Source organism: Castor canadensis, chromosome 9, assembly GCF_047511655.1.
Source record: "Castor canadensis chromosome 9, mCasCan1.hap1v2, whole genome shotgun sequence".
Lineage (NCBI taxonomy): Eukaryota > Metazoa > Chordata > Mammalia > Rodentia > Castoridae > Castor > Castor canadensis.
In genome coordinates, this window is record NC_133394.1 from 83,005,114 (window position 1) to 83,021,000 (window position 15,887).

The 15,887-nt window shown below is 37.5% G+C and overlaps 1 protein-coding gene across 6 annotated transcripts in view; it reads left to right on the top strand.

The window, feature by feature from the left end:
* Mapk10 (mitogen-activated protein kinase 10) overlaps positions 1-15,816 on the top strand; it is a 334,304-nt gene extending 318,488 nt beyond the window's left edge. For 5 of the 6 annotated variants that reach the window (XM_074041839.1, XM_074041841.1, XM_074041840.1 and 2 more), the window contains one exon: positions 2,275-15,816. In XM_074041839.1, the coding sequence (XP_073897940.1) occupies positions 2,275-2,417 (143 nt within the window). In that variant the 3' untranslated portion in view covers positions 2,418-15,816. Of the gene's footprint in view, positions 1-2,269 lie in introns of all 6 variants that reach the window. The other variant, XM_074041844.1, reaches the window with a different exon arrangement.
* The last annotated feature ends 71 nt before the right edge of the window (positions 15,817-15,887 follow it).

Consider the following 15,887-nt stretch of genomic DNA (forward strand, 5'->3'; position numbering starts at 1 on the left):
GGTGAAAGTGCTCCAGAATGGATTGTGGTTATGCCTCTGCAAATCTGAATGTACTAAACAAACATTGAATTATACAAATTAAATTTATAAATTATATAATGTGTGAATTATGTTTCAATAAAGCTTTTACAAAAAGATATATGGGCATTATTTCATATCTCAAGTCAAAACTAAATCTAAACTATAGCATTGTGATCTGAGAGCCATCATTATGGTAGAATACATTAAATGGATAGGAAGAAAAAGGCCATCTCAGTCTGTTGGGTCCACAATGGATCAGGCATTTAGTACAGTCTATGTCCAGTTTTAATCTCTACCCTCTAGTAAGGATGTGAAAACACTGAAGGGAATTTTGAGTTCATTAGAGTACGCTAAGTTATTAGAGACCAGAGCTTGTGAAAGAACATGAAAGACATTGGTCTAACTTCATACAGAATCAGGTGCAAGCAGAGCTGGATGCTTGTGTTATACTGGGGAGTCAGGGCTGTCTGCTAGTAATAAAGACAGGAAATGAACTATTTCTGCACCATTTCTATAAGGAATATAATTTAAGTTAAGTTAGAATAAATTGATGATAGATAAGTTTACATTATGTGTCATTTTGATAATGAGTGATTTTTTTTACAGGAAATTGATAATAAGACATTAAAAGTCTATTCTGGAGACATTTAAGATTAGGAGGTGTTGATAGTTTTAGGAGTTTGAAGAACAATTAAAATGCCTAAGCCTTTCTATATATGAAAATATTGGGATCAAAAGAGTGCATTTAAAATGGTCACAACTTGGGGAGGTTCCCTGCAAAAAGACTGGAAAGAAATATACCGAAAATTTAATAGTTCTTACCATTATTTTTCACAATCCCATAGTTTACATAAATATATTTATAATCAGTAAATAAAATCTTATGATATATATCAGATCACGTAGGTGATTGATTTGGCCCTAGATACTTTTGCATTTTCATCACATTTTTTCCATAGGCAAGAAATATCTACTAGGAGCAAAGATTGTGGGAACACCTCCACTTCCTTTTTTTAGTTTAGTTTTATTTTCTGATTAAGAAGTCTATGTGAGAAATACTGTTGTAACTTATTTTGAATTTATTATTTTCTGCTAAATACATCTTGGATGCTATATTTTCTTAAATAAGATACAGTTTTAGTGAGAGTTCCTTGTCTCTTATTTTATTAGGTGGTTATATGACAGATATTTTTATTAGTCAACTATTTCACAGAGCATGCATTTTACCACTCATCTTGCTTATGTACAAAAGAGTATAGAAATAGAGAAAGCACGTTGTTTCCAGGCTGCAATGATTTAATTATATTTTACAATGCCTTTGGCTCATCTTTCCTTTGTTGTTCATAAAGTTATTGCCACTCAGCAAGTCGTTACTGAACAAGTTTCTTCTTAGAGTTTAAAAATCTTTATATTCCCACATAGTAGACAAATAAAAGAATTTTCCAAATTGATCTCAGCAAATAACTCAGAGGTATTTGCAGATCCCAGGTAGGCAAGTCTATTGGAAAGTAAACACATAATGATGGATGCGCTCCTGGTTCTCCTATGTATTTTTTTGTAAATGTTCATCAAAAGTCCTGCTTGGCTTTCTATGTGGATTTTAAATTTGCTGTCTTATTAATGACTGTCCTAATATTTATTTTACATATCTTCTCTTTTCTAGAGATGTAGTCTCCAAGTAACTCAGATTCCTGGACTTTACATTACTCTACATTTCTGGGATAGGATCCTTGCATGTACTTGTTTTAAGAGTTCCCTTCCTTAAAAGAAATCAGGATCACTTTGTTACATTAAAGAATTTTGCTCATCTGTCTTCTCCATAAACCAGGGATTTTTCAATCCCTGGCTGATTATATTATCTCTGGGGAGCTTGTTAAGAATGCAAATATATTGGCTTCACCCAAGGTCAATTATATTACAATATTAGAGGTACCAGGGTATGGGGTTTCTGGGGGGCAGTGTGATTGGTTGTTGGTTTTTAAAAATAAAGCATTAGAGCATTTCAAATATAGAGTGAAATTTGATAAACACTGCAGGAACCTGTGAATAACTTGTGATCATGAACTCTGCATTGTTTTTCTTGAATTTCATCATCAACTAGTTTCCTGTATCCATTGTATGTAGGTTGTTGTTGCTGAATGAATGATGAACTAGACATCTCTTCTTGTATTTACCTATCTCTGCATCTTGAATTGCATTCAGATGGGTCTGGTTCCAGATTTAGTCATGTTGGTCTTCATTTTCTTAGCACAGGTGCAGCAGTGAACAGCAGTGAGAGTCTCCCTCCATCCTCCTCCGTTAATGACATCTCCTCCATGTCCACCGACCAGACCCTGGCATCTGACACTGACAGCAGCCTGGAAGCCTCGGCAGGACCCCTGGGTTGTTGCAGGTGACTAGCCGCCTGCCTGCGAAACCCAGCGTTCTTCAGGAGATGATGTGATAGAAGACACACACACACACACACACACACACACACACACACACACACACACGCAGAGACACTCACACGCACAGACACTCATGAGCACACACAAATGCAGACATGCAACATCAAGAAAATAGCAAGAAAGAGAATCCAAGCCAAAATCTGAAATTAATCTTTCAGCCTGCTTCTTCCTTCTCCAAAGTTCTGTATTGCAGCTAAGCTCAAATGTATATTTATCTTCTAGTTGCTCTTGCTTTGGTCTCCTTCCAATGATGCTTACTACAGAAAGCAAATCAAACACAATTAGATAAGCCTTTCCCATAAAGTGTAATTTAAATGGCTGCAAAACTAGCAACCTGTAACTTCCCTATGAAATGGCATGACAAGGTGTGCAGTGGCCCCATCCAGCATGTGTGTGTCTCTATCTTGCATCTACCTGCTCCTTTTGGCCTAGTCAGATGGATGTAGATACAGATCCGCATGTGTCTGTATTCATACAGCACTGCTTACTTAGAGATGCTACTGCCAGTGTCCTCAGGGCTCTACCAAGACATCATGCACTGGGGTACCACAAGATCCATTTCATACGATCTATTACTCTGACATAAATCCATCTGTAATATATTGCCCGTATATAAGCTATTTAGTTTGTTAATTAATTAAGCTGTATGTCTTATAAGAAAACATGTAAAAAGGGGGGAACGGAGGGAGTGAGCTCTTGGACCATTGAAGATGTAGCTTCCAAGTTTGAACTGATTAAATGGCACCTGTATACCAATTTGTAGAAAGAACATATGTGATGCTTATGTGCAGGGTGTGGGGGAGGGAATTAAGTAACAGTTTTCAGGCATTAAATGGCTTGGGTTTTAGAAAGCATGTGGGAATAAAAGCTGAGGGTCTTTTCTCTGACAGTAAGCAGGTAACAGGGAATAGAAAATAGTGTTGCAATGTGGACTAAGACTGAAAGGAAATTATTGCCCAGATACCAGGAGACACTGACATTTATATTTTAAGGATTAGATCCCATTTATCATTTCCACAATACATGTCAAACATGAGGCTACTAGAGAGAGGTGCAGTGGTGAGGCAGGGTCATTGCGTGCACATTTGATGATAAGAAACCTTGCCTGAGACAGGGTGGAATCTTTGACAGAAACAACTCTCCCTAGACTACACACAGAGTGTGGGTCGTGTTTTCCATATGTGAGCTACTTCTAATTTTCATATCCTGCCAAGGTTTTATTTAAAGAAAAAATACTGCTTTTCTCTTCTGGAATGAAATAAAATAATTAAAATGAAATCCTCAAAGCACAGGGTGATCCTCAGGTTAGTGTTTGTAAACACCTCTACAGGCATTATTATCTCTCAGGAGTGTCCCTGACTCCTTAATATGACTGATGTTCATGTTTGTTTATTTTCATAAAATGGACTAATCCAGGAAGGGCTGACCATCTGAGTTTTGTACTGCAGTGGATTTGAAAGCAATAACTCCGCCCCAAAGTTACTGCTGCTAAAAAGTTAGCAATATAAGTTTGTTTTAAAGCCATGAAACATCCATGTCAGTGTTTAGCACAATCACCTGAATTGAACTTAAAGCAGCTGAAGTGCTTTCATGTGCACTTTAGAAGGCACCATGAAACATCTTGGTTACAGACAAGGCAATATCAGTGCGACTTCTCAGCAATAATAGGCACCAGGCATAGGGTTCCCTTCTTATTCCCCTGGGTGAAGTATCCATCACAGTTCTTTGCACTCTGGCCATTTTGGTGCTCACCAATGTGGTGATATTTCACTCAAAGAAGAAGTGAAACACATTAAATGGATGATTGACAAATATGATATAACTGGCACATGGAAGCCCCTCAAAAATTGAGCAAAGAAGGCCAGTGCTCTGAAAACTGCCTTAAATAGAATAACGGGGAAGCTCTGTCTCTTTTCAAGCAATAGAGTCAACAGGGAACTACAGCCACTTCTATCACCTCCACGCCAGCAGCGCTGCCAGTCATGGGGTTGCCTCACACAGTAGGGGCCATTGCAAGACATGATTTACTTAAAATGATAAGATCGACATTACATTGTGAAGCTTGTCCCCCAGAATAAAAATATACCAGTCTCTGTCTTGCTACCGTTTTTTTGGTTGTCAACCTGAGTTTTACAGTGCCTACTCATCCACCTAAGTTCTCTCACTTCTCTTTCTGTCATATTCCTTTTTATAAAACATTTCCTTTCTCTATTTCCTTACTCTTCTCTTCTTTCTCTGTACTTTATAATTCAATAGCTGTTCCATTTCCCTGCTTTATACCACATGGGATAAGGAGCAAGAGCCAAGATTAGCAGTGAGACTGATTGACAGAAAGAAGTATCAAGGGCAATTTTATCAGCCACAAGAGGGCAGTAAAGGAAAAGGGGAAAATATCCAGCAGCTTTTTAGAAGTGCTCAAGAGACATCTCATTCTGTAGAAGTGGTGATTTTTATTTTCTACTCAGACTGATGCAGTCAAGAACTAGCCAATTGCCCTCCTTGCTCTTACAACTTTTCACTCACACTACTAGTCTTCTATCTCTAGTTGTATGGCTCTGGAATGCAGGTTACTTTTAGCCAGAGATCCCTTATGGACAAGGAAAAAAAATGAAACAAATCCCTTGGATTTAAGTAGTGCTTACAAATAGAAGTAAGGATTTGCATTGGGATTCTTGCAGGATTACTCAGGTGATAAAAGCAAGACAGATGAGAGATGGAACAGCAAAGAGAACACCCCTTTAAAAGCCCTCAGTTCTTCACCATCTTAGTTCCCTTTTTGAATAACAGTTTTCAAGGGTGCTTATGTTATGATAAAATTCACAGACTATATTACGTTCTGCATAGAATCTTTTTTTTTTCATAAAAAGAAAAAACACTCAATATTTCCTATGTAGACACCTGTTATTTCTAAAGGACACTCTTACCTTTTGGACAAGGCAGTGGCACATCACCTGGGCTATATTTCTAGAAGTAAAAGTCCTCTTTGTGGTTGGGGCTCATTTTGGAACATGAAGTTGGCACTGTGAGATGCCTAACCTTTGATCCCTTCTATAGGCAAATGGTTTCACTGCAGTCTTTAATAAAAATGTTCTGTGGTGTTCTTTAGAAGGGATGGGTGTGTATACCCACGTACAGAGAGAATTAAATTGTTGTGAGAGTTTGACAAAACTACCACCACCATTTCAGCTAAGTCTTTGCTATTTTTGTATGTATTTTGGGGGTCAATGTGTTCATTTTTACAAAGGGATATATTGACCATACAACACAATTTCTTTTGTGGATTGAAAGTTAAGAACAATACTTCACCTTTAAGAATACAGTATCTGACCTTTGTAGGACTGTACCCCTCAGCTGGGCCAGGTTTGTCAAGCAAGTCCAACCAATTGGAGGAAGCTATTCAAATGATGGCTGAGGAGCTGGAATGTTTTTCAATGAGCTATCATTAACAGAAAAATATTATCTAAAGATACTTAGAACATTTTATTTGCAAATTAGAAATTGGAATAGAGGAGAATACATAAATCATTTTATGATCCGTCAGAGGAAAAGACTAATAAAACCAATTCAGATTTTTAAAATATTCATTACAGAACCCAGTAGCCTTTTTCTATGGAAACTATTTGTATTTAATTCTCTTAACACAGGACAATCTATATCTTGAGAGGATTGTGTTCTACAAAGACTGTCAGCTAGCTTTGCTGACAAAAATGCCTTCTATAGCTCAGAGAGAGGAGTAAAATTGCTTTAAGAATTTTCAGTTGCAGCCTTTTTGGGTGTGAAAGAGAAATCCCTCTCCTTAGTCCTCGCCCACATCAATTTTTTTTAATTGTAAAAGTCCAAAATTTTCCATAGATATCATTAAATCAAGCAGGGGAGCATCATTCTGTAAAAACAGTGAAAAAAACACAATGTAAATAATTACATTAGTTATATTCCTTGTGACTGAAATATAAGATTTTATTATTTCTTTTGGCACTTAGTTCTTTAACTGTTCACTTTGGTCCATTTCTTTGGTCAGTCAAATTCAAGTGGAAGGTTTCTTTTATATATGGACACCTGTGTATCTAACTTTTGATTATGTGGGACCAATGGCCAGTATATCTTAATAGAAACCAATCTCCCAGCCCTTATTTAGCATCATCTGTCACCTTGCCATGCCCATCTTGCAATGAGACCTAACTTGCACCTGCTTGTTATTCTGCATGTTTGGACTCCAAAGACTATTAGCAATGGTGAGATTTGTCAGTGTTTATAAAATGTACTTAAAGCACACACATTTATACACACATGTTCACATATACACTTACAGTTCTAGATCAACCCTGGAAGCCAAAACCATGTATGTACAGTGTCTTTGCAAGATCCTGGAGGTGAGAACTAAGGTTACTCTGCCTGATGGATAAAATACAATCTCAGTGATGTTTAATAAGTACTGGAAATCATTCAAATCATTTCTGTGTTCTTTCTCACACTCTTTCATTTCTAATTTTTCCCTTTATTTTCACAATGTTTGTTCCCCAGAGGGCAAATTGGAGAAGAATCTTGGCATCTTTTGACTCTTTGTAGGTGGATACTGAGTCAATATATTGTGATTTTTGTTTCTTATGAATTATTAAAAACTGGAGGAAATCTGCTTCCCGTCACATAAAATCAAATCCAAACCCAAACTTTGTTGGAGTTTGCCTGTTGACAATGCTTATTGTGCTCATTGCTTTGGGTCCCATGTACTGATACAGTAGCTCTAAACAGTCTCTTGTGATTTCATTTTTGACCCTGGAGAAAGAAACTTGTAGTGTGGTCAGACTGTGTAAGGGAATAAATAAAAAATAAGGGGTGGCTTACTTTCTCACTATGGGTCAAGAACCTACAATATGAATGTGATTGTGCAGAATGTTACATTTGCATTTGAGACTCGTATCTTCTAAAAAGGATCTTCATTTCTGTAGTGAATACTAGCTGCATATCTGCAGTTCATTCACTTTTCTTTAAAGTGTCAAGTCAACAAAGGCCATTTGGGAGCATCAGGTAAGTAGAGCAGGATTAAATTTCTTAGGTAATGATCAGAATTCCCAATCATTTTAATTATTACTCAAGATATTTATTTTTTCTTCATGGTAGCCAACCTTAATATCTCAAACTCATTGGTGAACACAAACTATGATTTTGTGGTTTATTGAGAGGTCAATGTACTAAAGTAGTTTACCTGGCAGTGTCTAAACAATGTTGAATGGAAAATACAAACCAACAGACTTTCATTACATCTGGAACTGTTCCTATTCCTATCACAGTGAAGAGTTTAAAATGATCAAGCACAAGAGTATAAAGGGAGACTGTATGTCACATGATGATTGTGCATGGAGAGACAGGAGCAGGAGGAGTTATTGGTGCATTCCAGGCACCATAAAAGTTTACCACATATTTGGTGATTTTGATCAAGTTTTCAGTGAGGAGAAATAAGGAGTGTGACTTTTTGAAGCTACTTATGGGAACCAACCTAGAAGAATGAATCTACTTAACAACATCACTGGTTGTAGCCAAAGTAGAGTTTTCAGGATGGTGTTTTGTACATGCAACTTGCCTTTTCTCCAGATGATTTGAAAGTGTGCCTGGAAGACATATCAAGTAGTGGGACAAACCAAGGGTCCAATAATATCAGATCTCTTCATGTCTGGAGTCATGTATGAGACAAATCTTTTGTCTTAGTTCCAGACTAAACTCAACTTGCTGCTGAGCAGTGTGTTCTGTTTAAGAACATTTAGATTAGTGTGTTCTGTTTAAGCAATTGGAAATATGGTATAGAAATTTACACTTCTTAGACACATGAAATATGACACCTTCAGAAATAAGTCAAATACCATTTGAGGCCCTTCTCAATGTCAAATGCTGTATTCCTTTCTTAAAACACATGCTTTTCTTGGTATAAAACCCAAAATAAGTCCAAAATGCAACTTAGGGGATTCAAGTTTCACTCCATAAAGTGGGTAGTTTTACTTCCTTATCATAAGCATCTGGTATTGTCCTTTACTTGTTTGGAATCTCTCTGCAGTGATATTTTAACATGAAATCGAATCTCTGAAATTTGTTCACTTTATGGGTGACTGTTGGAGTTCTAAAATAAGTTAAGGTACATTTTAATCATTTATTGCTTTCTATTAAAAGAGTCTACTTTGAATATTCCCTGAATATCTCAAGTGAAAATTTGACATTGAGCTCTGTATAGTCATTCATTGTTTCATGGCACAAATATTTATTGAATACTCTAATTGTCTAGGGATTTTCTAGGTACACATCACTATGATGAATTCATATACTTCCTACCTTATGCAATCAGCATATCATAGTGAAAAGGTGAGGTAGTAGTAAGTACTTAGAGCACTAAGCAGGTTAAAGGTATATGGCATGCTATGTGAGGCAAGGTGGCCAGGCAGCCTCTTAGTGGAAGTGATATTTGATCAGAGACCTGAATAAATTGAGGGAATAAATTACATCAGTATTTGAGGAAGAACATCTCAGATTGAGGGGAAAGCAATGCAAAGTCCCTGGAGTAACAGCCTTTTTTTTCACATAAACATATACTGTACAAAGAATGGCAGAGTCTTACGCACTAAACAAAGAAGACATGAAAAGGAGCAACAGTAAACGAAACTGAAGTAGGCAGGAGTCAGGGCATAGCAAGATGGTGGGCTTGTGTTCTGAATATAGAAAGATGATGTTTATATTTGAGTAAGGAAATCATATCTAAATTTTCTCTTTAAAAGGATTCTTTTGGCTTCTTAGTAGAGAGAATTCTAAGAAGAAAGGTAAGGACAGAAAAAAAGAATACATTCATTAAAGGATATATCATAAATCCAGAAAGACATAATGGGGCTTGGACTAGGAAGTAAAGGGTCTGAAAATGATTTGGCCAGGTTATATTTGAGGATATATTGTGAAGACACAGCTGACAAGATTTATTGATGAATTGATATTATGAAATGAAAAGAAAAGAGATCAGTTCCATCCAGATATTTTTTTCCTATGTCTGAGGATAGATGGTGGTGTCAATGACCGAGATAGTGAACAATGGGTTAGGAACATATTTGGGGGAAAAATAATGCTTGTTTGGGGATGTAAGTTGGAGATGTATATTAGTTATCCAGTTGGAATAGAAAGAGTTTGTACTAAGCTGGATTTAAAGGAAGTGGAGCTTAAACATGAATCTGAGTGTAACCAGCTTATAAATGGTATTAAAAACAACATGTGTGTAAAACTGAAACCATCAAAGAACTGAGTATAGTTAAAAAGTGGAGATCAAAGATGGAGAGGCCTCTTACTCTAACAAAGAGACATCAGAAAGTAGGATGATATTCCAAGTACTGTCCGGTATGATAAGAGGGAAAACCAGGAAAGTAGGCAGTTCTGGAAAGTAGGCAGTAGAGTAGGTGTTCCAAAAATAAGGAAATGGGCAACTGGTTCTGAATAACATAGGAATTGAAGAGGGACAGTTGACCTTGACTTTGAGAAAGTCATTGATAACTTTCATGGGAGCAGATTCTGTTCAGAACTGAACAAGAAAGAGTAACTCAAATGTGTTTTTAAAAATTATGCAAACTGAGGAAGTAAAAACAGGCACATAAAATTTAAAAAAGTGAAGCAGAAAAAATGTTGAAAGTAGAGATTAATATGAGATTAAGAGATGATTTTCAAAAATTTCTTAATAGCATGGTTGTGTATTGATGAGACTAATAGAGTAAGGGTAAATTGATAATGCAAAAGAGAAAGGGTTCTATTTGATGGAGCAATGTTCATGGAAGTTCCAATAGTTGGGCTTTGAAATACAAGCAAAGGACTTGTCCCACTTAGAGCAGGCAGCAATTTGTAGCAGGAGGCAAGTTGGCATGCACAGGACCGATGCAGGTAGCTTTGTAAATATGGTGATGGGACACAGGTATGTTTTCATCAAATATTTTTTCCTCAATAAAGGCAGAAGTAAGGTTATAAGTTGAGAACAAGAGGAAATGGTTTATGGAAGTTGGAGAAGATAAATGAAAGTGACCGTGGGAAGTAGTACAGTTTTGGAAGAGAAGATAAAGGGACTTGAGAATTGGACAAGAGAATATTTATGATAAGGAACCACAGAAGCTAATCTTGTCAATAAGGGAAGCAATAACATGATCAATGGCTTGGAGATTTTCTGGGGAATGTCCAAGAAAAGTTGGAGTGATAATGCTAAAGGGAGTCACCTAGAAAGAGAAGTGATTATTAGAGAGTAGAATCCTTAAAATTGAAATTTTGGTGAGAGTGCAGTTATTGGTGGTGACATAGTATAAGGTGTAACCATGGGTGTGGGTGACTCAAGCAGTGGAAAACAAGATTTTCAGAAGTAGTCAAGTCACTGAATGGTCAAGTTGGTGGATAGAATGAAAGTAATGGGGGGAAGCCAGTTGGTTATGTGCTAAAATATACAGTGAATGCTAAGGAGACATGTGTCTAGGGAGATTAGAGAGGAAAGAAGAAAAGAAGTCTGGAAGTAACAGCAAAGATCAAAGCCTTCTCCTGAATAAGAGTTTACCTCACCATCTCCTGCTTCCATGCCAGCACTCTGCAGGTTGCAAGAAAGGAGAGCAGAACTTGGCAGGGGAAGTGGTGTCTTCAGGAGGTACCATGATTCAGGGAAGAGGATTTAGGGGAGAGTGATGGCAACTGTGAGATCTAGAGGGATAATAGAAAGGTTTGAGGAGTGGAGAGGGAATCAGAGTTGGACCAAATGGGGAACACACTAAGCAATATAGTGATAAGCAAGATGATGAAGGAAAATGACATGGGAGTTTGGACTACTCTAGCAACAGGCAGCCAAAGTTGAGAACACAATGGCACAACCCTGGCATCTTTGACCACTTTGAATTATACAGCAAAGGTTGTCTAAAACTGGGTAATTCATAAAGTAAAAGGTTCATTTAGACTCGTGGTTCTGGGGGCTGGAAGTCCTACCAGGCACATGTGGAAGGGAAAACGCCAGGGGCTGCCTTGGTTTTAACAATCTATTCTCAAAGTAACCAATCAACTACCTCAAGAGCAAGAACTCACTTACCACCTTGAGAATCAACACAGTGCTGTGAGAAAGGTAGTGAACTTTCTAATGACCTAATCACATCTTAAAGGTTCCACTTACCAACAATACCTCAATGGCAATCAAATTTCAACCTGAGTTTTGGAGAGGATAAAACCTATTCAAATCATGGCACCTGGTGAACACTTTCGTGTACTTAATTTTCGTGTAATTAATCCACTGAGTCATGAGGATGCAGGGGAGTGGTACTGTGAGAGAAGAAGGCTGGAATGGGCACAAGAAGAGGCAGAATGCTCAGGGATTCCTTTCCAGGAAGGACACACTTACTCAGTGACGGTGGTGCGCTCATTTGCTCCCCATTCAAACAATTAGGTATTCTCTTTATACCTTAGTCTCTACTTAAGGAAGGAGACCTTTGATGTGTGGGATTGTCTTACCTGGGCTCAGCTCTCCAGGGACAATAGAGCTTCTATCATTCAGCCCTGGACCTGAGCCACAAATTGCTTTAGAAAGGGTAGAAGTCAGCTACCCTTTCTACTTAAAAAGTAAGCAGTAGGTTCTGTAGGTTTGGGATGCCTATAGAACTGTTAGTTTTCCAAGTCACTTCATAGCAAGGGACCTTTAAGCTGGGCAGTTCTAACTTTCAGCTTATTCCCCTCTAGTGCAATTAAAAGGACTATAAAGGGAATGATGAAAAAGACCTTTGGGAGCCACTGTTTCAGCATGCTTTACTGTGCTTTGTGACTTCAAATATAGCAAAATGTTACCAATTCCAGTGTTTCCTTTGATTAAGGGTATTGCATCAAAGCCACCCAGGTCCTAAAAGTCTTTCTGGGTCTCAAGGTGTGCTGATAAGGTATTACACACAGTGCCATGCTGACAGCAAAGACATGATGATTTTTATTTCATTGAAAAGGCTCCCAGAGATCTTCCCTTAAGGCACCTTTGTCTCTTCTGTAATATGGGCTAGCAAAGTACTTCACCAAAACTACCACTCTGTCCTTTAGGACTCACAGCAGTCTGGGCTCTGCAAAGCCTTTCCCAGCTTCACATTTGTGATCCCTTCTTATTCTTGTGGCATGTCATCTAATGTAAGATAGGTATCCCAGGGCACCTAGTCCACAGCCCTCAGTTCATCATATTTTACTCAGTACCTTTTATATCCAACACCATACTCAGTGTGGACAGGGCAGAGTTGATGAAGGACAGTTGCAGGTAATGTTTCCCACATTATTCTCAGATTGTGGATATAACTGAATTAGTTCAGAGCAGAAAGATACTTTGGGGTCCCCTTCCTTGCCCTCAACCTCTGGAATCTTATTTGGCCACAGACAAAATGAGAGCCCTTGGGGCCATCCACAATTATGCTTTCTGCTGGGGAACATGGATACTCTGTCACTGCTGGCCAGATTTCTGAGCCCTGAACCCTACTGTGTTCTCAAGAACTGAGAACATCTATTTAGGTGGAGAAATCTGAGGGCTGACACCTAGTGTTTGTTAAGCACTTAATATGTGCCAGGCACTATGTTAATCATTTTACTGTCTCCTCACAGAAATACAACAATGGAGGCACCATTATATTCTCACTTTCAGGAAGAAAACAAAAACAAATTCAGGCTTATAAACATTACCAAACTTGTCTAAAGTTTGTAGATATGCAGAGCTGAGGTTGGAACCTAGGTCTCAGGTTCCAAAAGTATACCTTTAACTATGGAGCTGAAATCAGGATGGAACTCTGCCAAGCAGGGAATACTGGGGTTTGTGGTCTGTGTCACAGTCTTTATACTTTCCTGAATTTCAAATGTCACATAATTATATCTGTGGTGTACACTTTACTATTTGGGAATGGTTTAAGTTTTTTTTGGAGGAAGCTTAAACCAGTGAATAAATAAACACTCTTTTTACATTCTAGTTAGAATTTTTTGGAATTTCATAATACATATAAAACCCATTTTCTAGGCCTGATGTCATAGACAATTCTATTTTTAATGTTCTGCGAAACAAACCTAACAATATAGTTTGACTAGTGAAACGGAATAAGATCAACACCTGGAAACAAATCCTCTCTCCTGAACTTGTCATTCAGAATCATTTTAACTACTTAGTTTTAAGAAGTGCATACAGGATGTCACAAATGACCTCATGATACTACCTACCAACTAACTATGTTGTCACTTTCTCACTGCTTACTTCTTTCCAGTTTATTCTTGTGTCAATTTGCAGTTAATATTTTCTAGTCTTCAGCTGAATTAATAGAAATGCTGCTCCTGGTATCCATCAACTGAAGGTCATTGTTGTTGAGTTCAAAAATTAAAATTAACAGTATCCTCATAAATCCAAAGGTTGAATAACAGTAAGATTATTATGCTCTTGTTCAAAAAATTGATAACTTTGCTGGCATCCTATTTAGCATAGAGTGTGGAGGGGGAGGGATTTAGAATCAAGAAGGTAGAATTCTCATTCCTTAAGCAACTCCGGTTATCAATGGCGCTAAGTGGCAGGCACGAATGGGATGGTACATTACATAATGCTGTTAAGCATTAGTGTCCCTGATTTGTGGGAGTTACTTCCACTTCCCAGGTGAGAAAACAGGCTCAAGAAGCTAAGTGACTTGCCCTTGTTATAAGTCTTGCAAAGGGCATGTTGAGGTGGCTAGCCATGTCAGCATGGCTCTTAATTTCTTGATGTTTGCATTCTTCCATGCTTTTTCTCAAAGTGCTTTTTATCTGGTGGAGAAAATAACAAAATATGGGAAAGATGTGTATGCAGATTGAGAACACAAAAAGCAACTTACTCTGCTTTGAGATTCTAGGAAGCTTCATGGATAACAAACAATGACTTAGCTCTTAAAAGATGGAGTGCACCAGTTTTATTGTATTTTTACACATGTGTATAGTGTGCTTTGGTCATATTCACATCCCCTCATCCTTTCTTAAGGGTGAAGAAAGAGTAATAGAGGGAGTGAATTTAACCAAAGTATGCATAGCTTATATACATGTATAGAAATATTACAGTGAAGACCCTTTGTAAAATTAATGTATGCCAATAAAAATTAAATAATGTTAAAAATGATTGAGTGTGCCAGAGAGAAAGAAGCAGACAAGAAGGGCTCAACAGTAGCAGATGAGAAGCTTGTGAGGTATAACATGGCATGACAGATGTAACAAAAGTAGTAGGAGATGAAAGTGAAACTGGAGGTCAGTCTTTTTTACATTTACTGTGTAAATGACTTTATCCTGGGCCAGTGAAAGTCATCAAATATTACCAAGGCCAACGTATGGTCAGGTAGGTTATTTAGAAAGGGCAGCTTGCAAACAATGAAAATGGAGGAAGACAGAACAAAAGTGGGTGGGTAAGATCTTTTCATCCAAAGACAAGAGGAAACTGATTAAAGAGAACAGATTAAAAAGGCAAAGATGGGTGGAATGGACTACTTGCTGAGTGAATTGAAGGAGGCAGTGTAGGAAAAATGAGTTCACACTTAAAGAGTCCTTCTGTATACTAGCTGCTGAGATCAGCCTAACAGGAGATATCTCATTAAAATCACAGAGCAAGTGTATGTGAGCAATACTTTTATTATTCCAATTTCACAGAAAGAAAGACTTATGCATGGAAGGTCAGAACAGTTGGTGAATTGTAGACAATTTGAGCCTAGGCAATTTGATTGCATAAACCTTTGTCGATTGCATCATAAACCTTTGTCGATTGCATCATAAACCTTTGTCGATTGTATCACATGGCTCATTAGATGAGTTCAAGGTTTTCGTTAACTAAGGGAGGACCCGGAGGAAGATCAAATAGTATAGAGGGAGAGTTACTTAAATGGATTTTGCTCATTTTGTGTTAAATTTCTTATAGGGTATCCATGTGGAAGTATCTGTTGTATAATTGAAAAACAGATAAAAGGGAACTGAAGATAAAGAAGTTGTTGCTGTAGAGATACTGGTCAAAACAAAGGACTACATAAGCTTGTTTAGTAGTGGGGAGGGAGGGAGAAACAAAAGCAGGTCAGTGATGAACAGATGCTGTGAAGCTCACTAAAGACCATGTCATTCAATAAGCACATACAAACATACTGTTTCCCAAAACATGAATCCTATAAACTCAAGCAGTCTTTATTTCTGATTATACCTTTTGTGTCTTTTTACTCTTCGTGTGAAATTTATTTGTCTGACTTCTCAAAATCACTGCCTTACTGAAGTGTGAAGAATTGTTTTCCCAAAACAATAGCTCCAGAAAACCCTGTTTTTTTCTAGAAAGTTAATATTGTTGATGTTGTATTTGTTCCTCTACATATTCATGTTTTAAAATTACTATGATTGAATATGTCTGCAATAGGGAAAATGATATTGTTGAATTAGAAGCAA